We start from the raw sequence: 15,490 nt of genomic DNA, 5'->3' as shown, positions 1-15,490 counted from the left end.
ACCATCCCCTCTTAGCTTCCCCCGGGGTTGTAAATATACTTCCTTTTCCGTCGTGCGCCTGGTCGTGTTGTTGTTTTACCATTTCTTGCGTACCCTTCTCGCTCAACGCGCATGATTACGGTTACTATGTTGCTATTTCAACACCCCCAATGTTTCCATTACCAACCATCCAATGTTCTGCTCCATCTTCCGCTAGTTGCGTTCTGTCAGCAGATGCGGAAAAAGTGGCGTCGCGGAAAAAAGTGCTCGTGAGGAAAATCGGATGCGTTGGTTCGTTTCGTGGTGTGTTTAGTGAGTGCTAGTGGTGTTAGTTGGTTTGCAGTTGGCTGGCTGGATGTGATTTTACATTGTGATGTGTTTTGGAAGTGTAACCGTGCTGTAGTGGAACGCTTTTCCCATCCCACTGGCTGCATATTTGTCAACAAACCGAATAGGGTGACCAGCGCAGCAGACAGTCAGAATTGTTGGGAAATGCAGGGAAAATCGGATCGGTTCTGAGGAGAACCCTCATGGTTACTCGGATGGGTACTCGGATCGATGTAAGTAGATGTAGGAGGTGTTGGTGAACGAACCAACCGTAATTTGCAAATTCAACAGTTTTGTCCTTATCGATCGTTACTAGCAAAAAGCGTTGATTGCTTTGATTCGGTTCGATTTGATTATAACCTTTCAAATCGTTCGGGCCAGATCGTTTCGATTGTTAGCAAATTACAACAGTTGTGGATTTCACATGAATCATGTATAAAAATAGGAACTACAAACTTTTTTATTTATTATTCATGCTGAGGCAGATAACTTAACCTTTCAGTAGCTGAAACAAACCGGACCGAAATTTTGGGGTAAGTTTTGAAATGGCGGGAACGTGTCCAAATACACCCTGCCGGCACGTGCACGTTCCTTCACATCTTTTCCAACATTGTATTGTATGCAGCGCACGGAATAAAAGGGTTTGTTTTTATCATTCCAGATAAGCGATAGCGCGTCGCCGCACTGAAAATCAGCTGACCGACGTTGAGGATTCCGCTTGCAAGAGTGGTCCGACCCAGAGACATTTGTCGGCTCGAGCCAATTGCACTTGAGTTTGAGTTGCTCCAGTGGCGGCAGTGATTTAGTCCGGCGCTCAGGTGTGTGCGGCCTTTTCTAACAACGCGACACACACACACACTTGTGATTATGTAAAAACGAGTCGCGAAGATCGTTTGCGGTCGCTTTCACGCACGACCGCATCAGCGTGATATACGCGGACGCTTAAACAATCACACCGTAGATTAACTCTGTTTTTCAAGGGCTACCGGCTGGGCAGCGAAAAGAGGTCACCGACGACGACCACAGCGACGACACTTTTTGATTTGGGGAGCCGCGCGTGACATCGAATAAACCATGAAGCTGCTCCGCGTGCGCTTACCGTGCGTGTGATAATGCAATTGGGGCCAAAGTGCGCCTGAGATTCGGATGGAATCGACGGACACGACGACGACGACGACGACGAGCTAGTGAAGTGTTAGTTTTAAGCAATTGCTCATAAGTGAAAAGCAGAACTACCATCGAAAGTGTGCGAGAATAATTTCCTTCGGCGAACCGCCAGCAAAGGGCAGTCCCAGTTGTAATGCAGATGCCACGTGAATCGCAACAAAATTGCGCATCGTGTGATCTGTTGCAATAGGAGGCTACTGCGCTGGGCGCCATCAGGCAATGGCCGAGAGAAACGGAACCACGAAGGGCTTCAAGCTGGAGCAGCCGCAAGCGCACCAGCAGCAGCGAACCAAAGCACCCGACGGAGGCTGGGGATGGATGATTGTATTTGCCTACGGTCTGGCCAATGTAAGTACAGATCTTGTGGGGTCGTACAGTCTTTGGGATCCATTATCGCTAGCGGATGCGGAAGCTTTTCGCAAGTTTGTCTCTCACATCGCAGAGACGCAAGCATCACGGGGTGTGTTTGAATCCCTCGGATTTGCTTATCGTAAGGCGGTGGGATTTTCGTGGGCTTCAGCTTTATGTGTGTCTTGTCTTGGAAAGTAGCAGAAGGCACACGTTCATTAAAATGCGCGTGAAAGATAACTTCGCATCCAAGATCTAGCTTTTTTTGTGCGGGACGTGAAATTGTAGTCCGATAAAAGAAGCTGATATCGCCACCGTCACCGGTGGGTGTTCTCTTTCGCACAGATCATGATTGTACCGGTGCTACAAAGTTTTGGCCTCATCTTCAGAGACACGTTTCGGGAAATCGACATTTCTGCGACGAAAGCGTCGGTGATCATTAACCTGGCGTCGGCCGTTGGTATGGCGCTCGGATTGTTCAACGGACCACTGTTGCGAAGGTACGGCTTCCGGCGGTTAGCCGTGGCCGGTGGGTTCCTGTTCTCCGCTGGCTTGATGCTGACATCCTCGGCCGTACATTTCGCCCATTTCATCATTACCTACAGTATTATAGCGTGTACGTTTGCCGCTCGGGTTGCTCTGTAAAGCAAGCAGCACACGAACTCATTAGTGTTTCGTTGCATTTGCAGCTCTAGGGATGGGATTCTGCAATTCGTCCTTCTCGCTGGCACTCAACACATACTTTGTGGTGCGGCGTAATAAAGCGGCCGGAATTGCGATGACCATCACCGGACTGGGACCCATCCTGTTGCCCCAGCTTGTGTCGCTTCTTCTCGGTCTGTACGGTGCTCGGTACTGTCTGCTTATTATTGGTGCGTTGGCCACACACATCATTGCTGGAGGTTTGTTACTGCAACCCGTCAAGTGGCACGCGGTGATCGCACCACCGGTGCCTACAACGCAGCTGGATACTGCACTGGCGCTGCCTTGTCCACGGACGGAAATCAATATCAAACCCAGTACGGACGATTGTGCCGAGAAGGGTACCGAGGAAGCCCAGGAAGACGATGAATTGTTGGAAAAGTGTAGATTTATCGATCACGATGTCGATGCTCAGAGCTTGTACGGGTTCGAGCTAACCTCACAGATGCGCCAACGAGAGTCGTTCTCTCAACCCCCATCGGTAGGGTTATTATCAACCGCGCCAGGGTCGCACACAATCCAAAGAACTAAAAGCGAAGGTAAGATTCTGCAATTCATGCACGTAAAGCTTCCACAATAACACAATCTTCACTCCAGTGCTTGCTCCCGTTCGACAATGTCCCTCGGAAACGCGATCCCTGAAGGCTGAAGCAACCGCCGCCACGCAACCGGCCCGTCCCCTACGCTGGTTTCAATCGGGCTCTGCGGAAAGTGTACATCTCGGCAGCTCGCTCACCATGTGGGACGATCGCAACTCCGCCGTAACGCTGGCCGAGAATCATTTTGTCCAATCGGACCACCAGCAGCGTCGTCCATCGCAGAGGCGCTTCTCGAGCTACATCAATGAGCGGTTTTCGCCGCTACAGAAACGTTGGTTCGAGGCATCGGACGATACGGTCCATCTCGGCAGCTCGATGAAGATCTTCGACGAACGGTACGGTGGTGGTCCGCGTCGGGGTTCGCTAGGGAGTGGAAGCGTCCCACTCACCGGCGGAGGTAAACTGCCAGCCCTCAGCGAAAACCAAGGTCTCACCGATGAGACTTCCCATCTGCCGTCGATTGTGCGGCAACTCGAAAATACCAAAGCTACCTCATCACTATCCTCACAACCCAAGGTGCCAAACGATGCTTCCGCCGGCGAAAAGTCGGACGGATTCTTTACCAAAGTGGTCAACACATTTGACCTGACCCTGTTGCAAGATAAAGTGTACCTGAACATGATGCTGGGTATGTCGATTGCCGTGTTTGCGGAAATCAACTTCTCCCTGCTGACACCGTTCATCCTGGGCGATCTGGGATACGGCACGGAACAGATCGCTTCGATCATGTCGACGCTGGCGTTGGCCGATCTGCTGTTCCGCTTCATCAGCCCATTCGTGGGAGATTTCTTGAAGCTCAGCCCGCGCATCATGTACATGATCGCGCTATCGATGTTGATAGTGACGCGATTCAGCATTCTGCTGGCGCGATCATACGACGAGATGATGATCGTCGCGTTCGGGCTGGGAGTCGCCAAGGGCGTGCGATCGGTGTACATGAGCTTGGTCATCCCGAGCTACATACCGCTCAAGCGATTACCGTCCGCCTCGAGCATCCAAATGACCACGAACGGGATCGTGCTAATGACGATCGGACCGTGCGTGGGCGTGTTGCGCGATTGGACCGGCAGCTACTCGAAGAGCATCATTCTCATCAACGGATTTACCATCGTGACGCTGCTGATGTGGAGCGCAGAGCTAATATACGTGCACCGGCGGCAAAACCGCGCCAAGCAGAAGAAAGTACCACCCACCGATGCTGCTCCAACGATCATCGTTTCCTGATACTCGCCTGGGCCAACGATACTCTCGTCGTCTTCCCCGACCTGTGTTCTCATCAGTGCTGTAACAATAAACGAAACCGACGTCAATCGAACCAAAGGGAGGTTTTTAAAAATTACAGTCTTTATATTTTTCCCCTCTTAACACTGCTCATTGTCCCCGCACTTGCAGTCGGACTCGTAACGAACACTCTCACACACACACACTTTGATTCGTGCAGGAGTCATGCATATTGATACTAGAGCAATATCATCCATAACGATATTACGTTTGCTTTCCAACCCCAAAACGAACTAATCGTACGACAAAGATAGGTCTGCGTGTGGCGCGTGCGTGTGAAATCTTACGTTTCGTTTGAAATTTCTCAAAACTCATCACACTGGTTCGAATTCACCCCTAAGCGAGTGGAAAAATGGCAAAATGAAATTATTTACTCTACTATCTAGGTTTGGTTTCGAGTCGTCGCTCGCATTTCGCATGATTGTTCTCTCTCTCTCTCTCTCTCGTTCTCTCTCTCTCTCTCTCTCTCTCTCTCTCTAACGCCTTCGATTGTTTTATTTAGCTAGGAGCAAAACGCGTATTCGTCCTTTTTACCCTCCACTCACCTGCCGAATAACAAAACAACTGCCATAGTGGCGAATTCGAATGGTTCCGTTACTCTTAGGACATGCACTAGGACATTCGGTTACACCTTCCGTTTTGATTTCTCTACATACTACGTACTAATTAAAAGATACCATTCGTTCCCACCCATCAGCTCTTGATCAGCTGCATACTAATGCATGCTGCTTTTGCCATACTTAGAAAAATCCACCTTCTTCTAGCGTCTGTCTAGCGTTTGCGGTCATTTGTTCCTAATTTACTATATCGTCTTGCGCTGCCCCCCCCCCCCAATCACTAAGCGAGTCGGCCTATCGGTAAACATTCGATACGGTTACGAACAAAACGAAGGTACTGTACAAAATATTTTGCGGAGGTTTTCACCACCTTCTCGCCCTCGGTATCGTTGTATCGTTATTTGTCGATCGATGCCTTGCGGCCTCCTGCTGCACGCGAGAGTTACCATACTTTGTGTCAGCGTTATGTTAAAAAAACCTGTTTTTTCCAATCCACCGAACTTGTACTGGAGATGCAACAGGCGTTACAGTGTGAGGAATTGATTGGGAGACCTTTCCATACGGCAACCCTGCTTGCATAGCTGCACACGCTGCCTTTTGCGATTTATAAGCCTAATTATTCCTATTATTGTTAATGTCTGAGTTTTGTTGTTCGGTCGTTCGCTGTTCGCTGCCTGCCAGAATGTGGCGTTACACGTAATATCTCTTCCCATGCCAGCTGGAGCTGGTTAGTTGTGGTACATAAAATTAAAACCATAGCTTCACGCTAGAGGAGTAGCTGCACGGGCAACGTGGGGAAAGAAGGGAGAGAGCACCTCAATTTTTTTTATAAATTACTACAAATGTGTCCATTCTTACGTGCTTATCTCGCCCTGCCTGTCTGTCTGTTTCGCGTCCTATAGAACCAATGCCTAATCCCCGCATTGCGTTCACTTAGCATTAAACTTAAACATTGGAACGTTAAATACAAAATCATTTTCATTAAAGCTCGTGGGTGATGCGATTTTTGTTTGTGGCTTATTTTTTTTGTTTTGTTTGTTTGTTTGTTTTGCGCGTAACTCACTTAAGGCCACGCGTGGATTCCGCATGCTTTTTATAGCCATGTTGTGTTAGTTTTTTTTAACAGTTTGAAAAGCAACAGGCAACTAAAGCCAATTAGTACCCTCACCGATCCGTCGCCGATGTACGGATGTTGTTGTCGAAGTTGTAGTAGCGCTGCTAACACGTGCGCCGGTTTTCAGTCTGTTGCGCAAAGGGGCTTGCGGAACCTAAAACCGACGCTTTAGCAACTGCTACTATTTCGTTTTACATCATAACAAATCGGCCGCGATCGTGTCCTCCTGGGGATGCTGAAGCAGACCTTTCTTCTCTTCCGGTGCGGTGGAACCGGTGGTTAGCAACGGATGCGCACTGTTACCCGCGATCGTTGATGAATCGCTGTGAACATTGACGCTTCCGGCGTACATCTGCTCATAGACCGGATTGCCAAAGTGCACCTACAAAGATGGGAAGGAATATTACTCGTCACTGTTCACCAGAAGAAAGGATCCCGTCGTGTTGCGCACCTTATCGTCCTCGTGTACAAATGCGGGACCTTCGTCGGCATCGCCAAGATACATTGGGTTCGTTATTTCCACATTGTCCGTCAACCGAGCGTGCAGGAATGGTTGCCCTGTGCGCCTTCTTCTGTGGCGAAACGCATCGGGTTTAGTGCGGTGCTGCACAAAGCTTAAAACAGCCAGCAGGACAGATACATACCTTAGCCCGTAGAAAGTCCCACCGAGCCCGGCCGCTATGATGAGTATCGCAAACAGAACGATCGCCAGTACCGACAGTGTGAAGCTGGATCCATTCGCATCCATACGCTCCAGCTCGCTTAGCGAAACCTCCTGCAGGCAGGTGCTCACCTCGTTATCCTCACACGTACATTCGTTGATGGAGCTTCCTTCGATACAGGTACCACAATCGCCGATACATCGCGGCGGTCGGTCGCACTGTTTGCCCGTCCATTCGCCTATGCACACGCACGAGGGTATGTACGTACCGTTCGGAGAGGAGAACAGATCCAACCGGCAAATGCCATTGTTGAAGCAGAAATTATTGCACGGATTGCGGTAAGTGACGTAGCTTTCGCAATGCTCGCCGGCGTACTGCATCGTGCAGTTGCACAGTGGCATTCCACGCACCTCCAAGCAGTGGCCGCCATTGTTGCAGCTGAAGGAGGCACACGAGCTGGATGGTGGATGTGCGGAGGGTTCCGTCGTGGGTCGTATGAGCAAACAGTCTGCAAAGAGAAAGAATATGGCAGTCCATGTACATGATTTACGAGCAACAGAGCACCAAACTTACAGCTTGGACGCGTGCCTTCCGGCAATTCACACAGATCGTGCTCACAGTATCGGCCTTCGTACCCTTGGCGGCACTTGCAGTAGGGTCGCTCGCCCGGCACACAGTCCCCACCATTTCGACAAAGGTCGGGACAGTCTCGCAGCTGACACCGTTCACCGTACGTATTTTCCGGACAGCTACACTTGGCCGCTCCCCGTTCGATCGTACACTCGCCACCATTCTCGCAGAATGCTGTGCAGACGTTCTTTTCACAGTTGCGTCCTACATAACCCTCCGCACAGAGACACTGGCTACGGTCGGTGGTTGTCTTCCGACAGACTCCACCGTTTTCGCACCGCAGATTCGAACAATGCTCACACTGGTCGCCCGTGTAACCGGCCGGACAGCTGCAGCTTAACGAGCCACCGTCTCGCTGCACGATCGTACAATTGCCGCCGTTGTGACAGTACCGTTGGCACTTGTTGGTCGAGATGTCGCACCGTTTGCCGGTCCATTGCGGTACACAGGTACACCTGGGCTCGTTGTTAACAATCTCGCAGAATCCCTTGTTCTTGCAGTAACCGGAACAGATGTAATGGTCGCAATACTTGCCGTCAAAGCTCGCAGAACATTTGCACTTTTGCTGACCGTCGGAATCGATGAAGCAGGTGCCATAGTTGCAGTGTAGCTTACACTCCGGTGTGTGCGGAGTCGCTTCCAGGCACTCCTTCACCTCGCCCCGGTCGTCAAAGACGGCCACCGGTCGGGCGTCAGTACATACACAGCTACGCCGCAGACGATTCTCGGTTGAGAGCAGACACACGGTCGAGTTGTGGCATGGGTGCATGATGCAGGGATTCGGAACTGAAAGATGCAAGACAATACAAGAGAAGATCATTTATGCACTCGAACCCCGATTGACATACGCGCTTACCACTTCGGTCGTGCTTTAGCGGATGAATGAAGTGCACATCGGAGGACCGATAGCCACCGGAACCGCCGGCACCGCGAGCTTCCTCATTCATGTATGTTCCATTGTCCCGGCCATACTTGTTCAGCTTCAGAATGTTCTGATTGTACAGGATGACATACACGCTATCCTCGAACACGTCCAGCAGCTTGGGCTTGGAGTAATCGTGCAGCTCGGCTATCACGTGACGATCGCCGCCGGTCAACAGAAGGCACGTTTCAATGGTCGACTTTCGGTAGTCTGCCCAGTACAGCCGTTTCGTAATTGTATCGATGGCCAACCCCGAGGCCCACTCCACGTTGGTGTGTACAAGCTTTTGCTTGGCGTGACCGTCCATGCCCGAGCTGATGATCGTTTCCATGATGGACCACACCATGAAGCCACTCACCGGATCTACCACCAGATCAATCGGATGCTTGCCGGTAGCCGTCAGCGTGGTGTGATCGGTACCGTTGAAGCTCATCACGAAGATGTTGCTGCGCTTCTTGTTGATCACGTACAATCGCTCCGTCAGCCAATCGCACGCGATAGCGATCGGTACGATTTCGTCGTCTTTCAGCACCACCGACGAGTGTTTACCGTCCAGCGTTTTGATGCGATCATACGAGGGTGGTGCCGGTGCGGGCAGATCCCGACGGGAGTGTTTCTTCTTGCTCGGCGGTGGTTGCGAGTAGTCGCCATCCTTGACCGTCGTGTCCATCAGTATCTTGTTGATGCTCGTGTCGTAGCTATCGATCCAGAACAGAGTGATGTTGTGGCGGGTAATCGCAAAGTCAAACCGATCAATCTTCAGCGAAGAAGTCTGCAGGTAACCCATCACCGGTGTGTCCACATAGAGGCTGCGGAAATCGGATTCCGAGGCCACAAGCAAGATGCCCTGTTCGTCCACCGCCACGCACGTTGCATTGCGTCCCGTCCCGCTCTTCGCGTATCCTTCCGCACAGCGACAGGTAAAGTGGCCCTTCTTCTCCACACAGATCTGGCTGCATGCGCCAAACCCACAGCCCGTTTTGATGCACCCAATCTCGTCCGACTCGTCCAAACAGTGTGGCGTTTGATCGCAGCGCAGCGCTATGTCTATGCACTTCGAGTCGCTGTTGCAGCGGAACGAGTTTGGCGGACACTTCTGGCAGAGCGCACTCTTCTCGTCACTGTTGTCGCCGCAATCGTCCTTGTTGTCGCACATCAAGCTCTTTCGTATGCAGTTTCGATTAGCGCAGCGGAAGGCACGCTTGTTACAGCCGTGCTCCTTGCAGTACCCGCCCATTTCGTCCGAGTTGTCCAGACAATCGTCAATGCCGTCGCACACCCAGCTGCCGAGAATGCACTTCCCATTGTTGCACCGATATTCGCCCTCTTGGCATTCGCAATCCTCTTCATCCGATTCGTCGATGCAGTCGTTATCGCCATCGCATTTAAATTTGCTGAAACGAGAACGCGAATTAGTTTAGTCAATTGAGCAACACACCATGAACGGGAGTTACTTACTTGCTAATACAGGCCGGGTGGTTTTTGCACTTGAACTGATCCGCGCCACAGGTAACGTTACAGTTTTCCTCGTCGCTATGATCGGCACAGTTGAACTCGTTGTCGCACCGTCGGATTCCGCGTATGCAATGCCCGTCGCGGCAGCGAAACTCCGACTCGGAACAGTTGCGCAGCTCACAGTTCATCTCGTCCGAGTTGTCGCCGCAGTCGTTTTCGAAATCGCAGCGCCATCTGCCCGGTATGCATTTGGAGTTGTTGCATCGGAAGTTGGTCGGTTCGCACGTGATCGCTTCCGGTTTCTTGCAGTTCTCCGTTTCGTCCTCCCCGTTCGCACAGTCGTTCTCATCGTCACACAGCCACGACTGCGGTATGCAGCGGCCTTCGCTACAGCGAAACTCGTGCTCAGGGCAGGTGGTGGCCGGACCGCAAACCTGCTCGTCCGAACCGTCGTGACAGTCCGGCACGTTATCGCAAACCCACGTCCGATCGATGCACTTGCCACCGTTTGCGCAGCGGAACTGGGTGGAGGTACAGATTTTCGGCTCACAGTCCCGCTCATCTTCACCGTTCGGACAGTTGACTTCTTCATCGCAGCGCCGGGCACCTTCTATGCAGAACGCGCTCGTATTCTTGGCCGCCGACGCACCACACTTAAAATGGGAGCTGAAACACTCGAACTGATCGCAGTCTCGCTCGTCCGTAAGATCGCCGCACTGATCGATGCCATCACAGATTTGGCTCGGATTAATACAATGTTTGTTGAGGCACTGGAATTGGCCCGCTTCGCAGGTGAACGTGGGGCAGTCCTCCGGTTCGTCGCTGCCGTCCCCACAGTCGTCCTGCTTGTCACAGCGCCAATAGAATGGAATGCACTTGAACGTATCCCGGCACTGGAAGTGTGCGGCCGAGCAATTTGCCACGCAGCTCTTCCCGTCCGCCGCCAGGATAAAGTTATCCGGGCAAAGACACCGGTAGCCGGCTGGTTCAGGCGAAAGAACACACAGCGTTTGGCAGCCGGCCGTTTCGCATGGGTTAACGGCGGGTTGCTTCTGCCGGTAGGGATGATAGATTCGAATGTCCATCGGGCGATGTATGGTGTTGATGAGCGTACCGCAACCATCGCCCCGGTACTTGTGACAGTACTCGATCGATTTCGAATCCAAATCCGACCAGTAGATACGATCCTCCCAGACGGCGATCGCGAATACGTGGTGCAAGTTGAGCGCCGGCTGTCGATTTCGCGTCAGCAGCATGCGCACATTTGTCCCATCCAGATCACACACGGCGATGTAATCTTCACGAGCATCGCCCCAGAACAGTTGATTGGTTTCAAAGCTGATCGTGAGCGCGTTTGGCCAGCCGAGCTGGTCTTTGATCAAGATCGTTTGATTGCTTCCGTCCATACCGGCCCGGCCGATGTGCGGATGATCTCCCCAGTCGGTCCAGTACATGTTGCGCCGATAGGGATCGAGTGCAATTGCTCGAGGTTTCTGCAGGTCCTTGTTAATCAAGATCCGCCGATATCTTCCGTCCAGCTTCGACACCTCGATCGTGTCGAGACCTTTATCGCACCAGTACAAATTCCGGCCGACCCAATCGACTGCCAGTCCTTCGGGATTCTTCAGATTAGTTCTATGTACCACCTCGACGGTATGATTGTCTTCGCCGGTTTCGCTTTTGTCGCACATTCGCTTCACTGTGGTGACCGTGCGTGTCACATCCGACCAGTAGTAGCATTGCTCCTGCCAATCAAAGTCCAGCGTTATGGCGTTGGTGAGATTGTGTGCAAGAATTGTCATTCCGCCGCTGAAATCCACTTCTCGCAGATAGTACCGGTTGGAGAAGATGAGTTTCGGCGCGATGATCTGGTCTCCATCCGCGCGGCAGGTATCGTTGTCCCGCAGCACGAACCCTTCCAAACACGAACAGTGGTAGGAGCCGTGCGTATTGACGCAGGTCTGGCTGCACGGTCGCGGTTGCTGTTCCGTACATTCGTCCACATCTACACACAGGTGCTTGTCGTTTACATTCACCCGAAAACCCTTCCTGCAAACGCATTCATAGCCCACGGGAAGATCTTCACAGTCGTGTGCACATAGATCCGGAATCATCTCACACTCGTTTACCTGGCACGACTTCTCGTCGCTCCAGTCGCCACAATCATTCGCTCCGTCGCACAGCATGCTGCTGACGATACATGCTCCACTTTCGCACCGGAACAGATCGGGCCCGGCACAGATCAGCGTCGTATTGCGACACAACCGAATATCTTCGTCCGATCCGTCCGCGCAATCATCGTTCACGTTGCAGGTGAGGTTGCGAGCGATACATTTGCCATTATTGCAGCGGAACTGGTCCGTATCGCCACACAGCAGGTCGCTCGAATCCTCATCCTCGTCGAACCCATCCTCATCTTCCTTGCAGTACAGTGGCTCGTCCGAACCGTCGACACAGTCCTGCTCTCCATCGCACACGGCCAGCAGACTGATGCACTCACCATTCGTACACGTGAACGACGTCTTATCGCACACGTTCAGCATCATGTCGTCGCAGCCCATCTCGTCGTCCTGGGTGGCACCGCAATCGACATCACCGTCGCACACCCACTTCTGGGGAATGCACCGGTTTGTCGTCGGACATTGGAACTCCGTTTCGGGACAATCGCGTCTCGAACAATGCTCACCCTCATCCGAGCCATCGGCACAGTCCGGGTGGCCATCACACTGCCAGCTGTTCGAGATACACTCCGAGGTGTTTGTGCACTTGAATTGGTTTGGTTTACAGTGCTTCACGCACGCCACCTCATCCGAGCTCAAGCCCCCTCCATGCGCATCCGTGCAGTCGTCCTCGTCGTCACAGCGCCACGACTGTGGTATACAGCGCCCGTTCGCGCACAGGAATTTATCCTCCGGGCAGGTTGGGATCGCCGTCGGGCAATCCTGCTCGTCCGAGTTGTCCCAACAATCGTTCTCACCGTCACAGCGCCAGGTCGGCATGTAGCAGGCAGTCGTGTTGGCACATTTGACAAATCCGGTCATGCAGCTGCGCATCACTGGACATCCGATCTCGTCCGATACGTCCTTGCAGTCGGGCTCATAATCACAGCGCATCGATTTGACGATGCATTGCCCGTTTGCGCATCGGAAGTGCGTTAAGCTGTTGCAGCTACACCCAGCCTCGTCGCTGCCGTCGCCACAGTTCTGTATGTGGTTACACTGCTGGTTTTGCGGAATGCAGCGCGCATTGTTGCATCGGAAAAACCCTGTCGGACATGGTCTGTACGCACAGAAAGTCGGTAGCTCATCCGATCCGTCCAGGCACTGCTTGATGGAATCGCACGTGAGATGAAACGGTATACAGTTTCCGTTGGTGCAGCTAAACTCGGAAGAGGAACAGTTGCTGACCGACTTCGGAATGCAGCGCTGACCGTCGGAAGCAAGCACGCCCTGCGTACAATGACATTCAACCTTTCCGGACGCATCGGTCAAGCAGGTGTCTTCGCAGAACCCGTTCATGACCTGGCACGGATCGGCGGCACATTCCTTGTCTGTCTTTTGCACAGCCACGATTCCCATCGGTTGTGCAATGTCTCGGCGCAGCAAAACGATGTCACTGCCGGAATATTTGTTTGCCCGAACGACCGCGTGCACGGTGAGATCCGTCCAGAACAGCAGATCCCCAAACACGGCCAGTGCAAATGGATGTTTCGGGGCGGAGTGTGCCAGAACCACACGATGTTTTCCGTCGTAGTCCGTCCGCTCGACCTTGTCCAGGAACGCATCGGCCCAGTACAGTTTACGCGCCTGGTAGTCTAGCGTCAGCGCGTTCGGCATTTGGATGTCGGAGGTGATGATGCTTTCCAAACCGTATCCCGACGGATATGCACGCTGTATTGAGGCGGCCTGCTGATTCCAGTTTGTCCAGTACACCATCGCGAGACACGGCTCAACGGCGATTCCGCGTGGCTTGTCTGTAGCGCGGAGTTTTATCACGTCCTGTACCAGCGCCGCGTTTGCTGTCGGATCGGAGAGAGAAGCATTGTTCAGGTCCAGCGATCGGATTGCCGCCTCATTGTTCGATGTCCAAAACAGTACACGCGTGAGCATGTTGAATGCGAGTCCTTCTACGGTGAGTTGCTTCGTCACGATGCGTCGATGGTTGGTGCCATTAAAGTGCACACAGTTGATTGTGCTGTGATCCACGTCTGAGTAGAAAATAAGCTGCTGGTCGTAATCGTAGCTGAGGGCTATGGTGTTTTTCAGATAGGATGCATTCTTAATTTCCGGTATGGGCCCATTTATATTGCTCGCATCCGTCATGTGTATGCTTTCGATTGCGGATTGGCGCGAGAAGAGTAGGAAGTTTTCATACGGCTCGCAGGTCTTTAAATCGGCCGATGATATTTTACCATGTGAGCAGGCGCATATGGGATGCGTACCGTTGAACAGGCAAAGCTCTTGGCAGCCTCCGTTTGATGTTCCGCAGGCATTGGTTTTGCTTTGCTTGCGACTGGAGAATACTTTAATGTCTTTCAGCGAGGACACCTCCAACGCTTCCACCACAATTCTGTAGCTAAAAACGTTGCTCAAGCCGGCCTCGTAAATGTTGCCACGCGAATCTGCCCAATAAATGGAGTCGGCAAAGATGTCCAACGATTTCGGGTTGTGCGAGGTTCCGTTCAATAACAGTCGCTTCAAGTTACCGTCGTAGTCCACCTTCCAGATGGTATCGGTGCTCGTTTCGCACCAATAGACTACTTGATTTTCGAGGTCCAGGGCAAGATCACTAATTCCGGAGGTACGGTTGACCAGAATGAAGTTGCCCGATCCATCCAATCCCATTCGGCCAATCGTTCCGCGCGTTACGTAAAACAAGTAACCCTGAATTGGGTCAATCGCCAGCAACTGGGGGCTTTCCACATCCGAAGCGACCACGTACCGAAGACTTCCGTTCAACCGTGCCACCTCAATCAAGTTCCGTTTCTGGTCCGTCCAATAGATGTTCTGGGCCACCCAATCGATGGCAATGCCCCCTAACCAGTCGAGTGTGCTGCCATCGACGACCTGCTCGAAGTTGCTGATGATTACTTCCCGTGCACTACCATCCCGCTTGATGCGTGTGATTGATCCCCGATCGGTGTCAGCAATGTACACATAATCATGCGCGACATGAAAATCGATGCTAGTGGCCAAAGAAATTTGCTGCAGTGGTCCAAGGCTATCCTGATCCTGGTTCCGTGGTTGTGAGCCCACGGATTCTGCGGATAGGGACAATGCAATGCCTCTGAGCTGATGACCAATCGAATACACCAAAATGTCGTCCAATCCGATGCAGCGTGATGCGTTGCGCGGATCGCTTTTGTAGCCTATCGCACAGCGACAAACGTGGCTTTGAGCGGACACTGGGATGCAGAGATGTTCACAGCCTGTTGCCGAGGTTCCGTCTGTTCGCTTCTGGCACGAGTTTGTTCCACTCTGCGCCCCGGGATGGTACATTCGGATCGCATTGAGCCCGCTCGTGTTGTTCCTCACGGAGACGGGATTCTGGCAAAGATTTTTATTGCACCGCATTATGCGACCATCATGATTGTCATCGTAGTAGATCGAATCGCGGTAGATTGTGATCGTACTGATGGGGTGGCTGTCTTGGTGAGACGAAAGCACTTGAATGATCTGCAGGAAGAAGAGCGAGAAAGACAAGCATTTTTCATCGATCACATTTAAGTTGGAATTAAAAATTGCACG

At 52.2% G+C, this 15,490-nt stretch overlaps 2 protein-coding genes across 13 annotated transcripts in view; one reads left to right on the top strand and one right to left on the bottom strand.

Moving 5' to 3' along the window:
• Positions 1-175: 175 nt before the first annotated feature.
• Positions 176-5,769, top strand: LOC118507163. 7 transcript variants are annotated; one of them, XM_036045221.1, is made up of 6 exons: positions 180-539; positions 809-839; positions 968-1,821; positions 2,167-2,437; positions 2,511-3,062; positions 3,121-5,769. In XM_036045221.1, the coding sequence occupies exons 3-6, from the start codon at positions 1,693-1,695 to the stop codon at positions 4,344-4,346; spliced, it is 2,178 nt and encodes a 725-aa protein (XP_035901114.1). In that variant the 5' UTR covers positions 180-539; positions 809-839; positions 968-1,692; the 3' UTR covers positions 4,347-5,769. The 7 variants fall into 7 exon arrangements, with proteins under 7 accessions (XP_035901115.1, XP_035901120.1, XP_035901114.1 ...); XM_036045220.1 differs by having other exon boundaries at positions 792-839; XM_036045222.1 differs by lacking the exon at positions 809-839 and having other exon boundaries at positions 176-291.
• Positions 4,448-15,490, bottom strand: part of LOC118507154 (low-density lipoprotein receptor-related protein 1) — a 78,260-nt gene continuing 67,217 nt past the window's right edge. For 4 of the 6 annotated variants that reach the window (XM_036045193.1, XM_036045194.1, XM_036045196.1 and 1 more), the window contains exons 10-15: positions 9,747-15,418; positions 8,223-9,682; positions 7,310-8,152; positions 6,719-7,244; positions 6,526-6,646; positions 4,833-6,456 (exon numbers count right to left, since the gene is read on the bottom strand). In XM_036045193.1, coding sequence (XP_035901086.1) covers positions 6,271-6,456; positions 6,526-6,646; positions 6,719-7,244; positions 7,310-8,152; positions 8,223-9,682; positions 9,747-15,418 — 8,808 coding nt within the window. In that variant the 3' untranslated portion in view covers positions 4,833-6,270. Of the gene's footprint in view, positions 6,457-6,525; positions 6,647-6,718; positions 7,245-7,309; positions 8,153-8,222; positions 9,683-9,746; positions 15,419-15,490 lie in introns of all 6 variants that reach the window. The other 2 variants (XM_036045192.1, XM_036045197.1) reach the window with 2 other exon arrangements.

This window comes from Anopheles stephensi, chromosome 2 (assembly GCF_013141755.1).
Source record: "Anopheles stephensi strain Indian chromosome 2, UCI_ANSTEP_V1.0, whole genome shotgun sequence".
Lineage (NCBI taxonomy): Eukaryota > Metazoa > Arthropoda > Insecta > Diptera > Culicidae > Anopheles > Anopheles stephensi.
The sequence above is the reverse complement of the archived record's forward strand: the minus strand, read 5'-3'. Positions and strand labels throughout refer to the sequence as shown.

What these genes read in the sequence shown, in the direction of transcription:
- LOC118507163 (XM_036045222.1), top strand. Translation starts at nt 1,693, where the DNA reads ATGGCCGAGAGAAACGGAACCACGAAGGGCTTCAAGCTGGAGCAGCCG. An exon ending in TTGCCTACGGTCTGGCCAAT is followed by an intron (nt 1,822 to 2,166) that starts GTAAGTACAGAT and finishes TCTTTCGCACAG; the next exon opens with ATCATGATTGTACCGGTGCT. An exon ending in CCAAAGAACTAAAAGCGAAG is followed by an intron (nt 3,063 to 3,120) that starts GTAAGATTCTGC and finishes TCTTCACTCCAG; the next exon opens with TGCTTGCTCCCGTTCGACAA.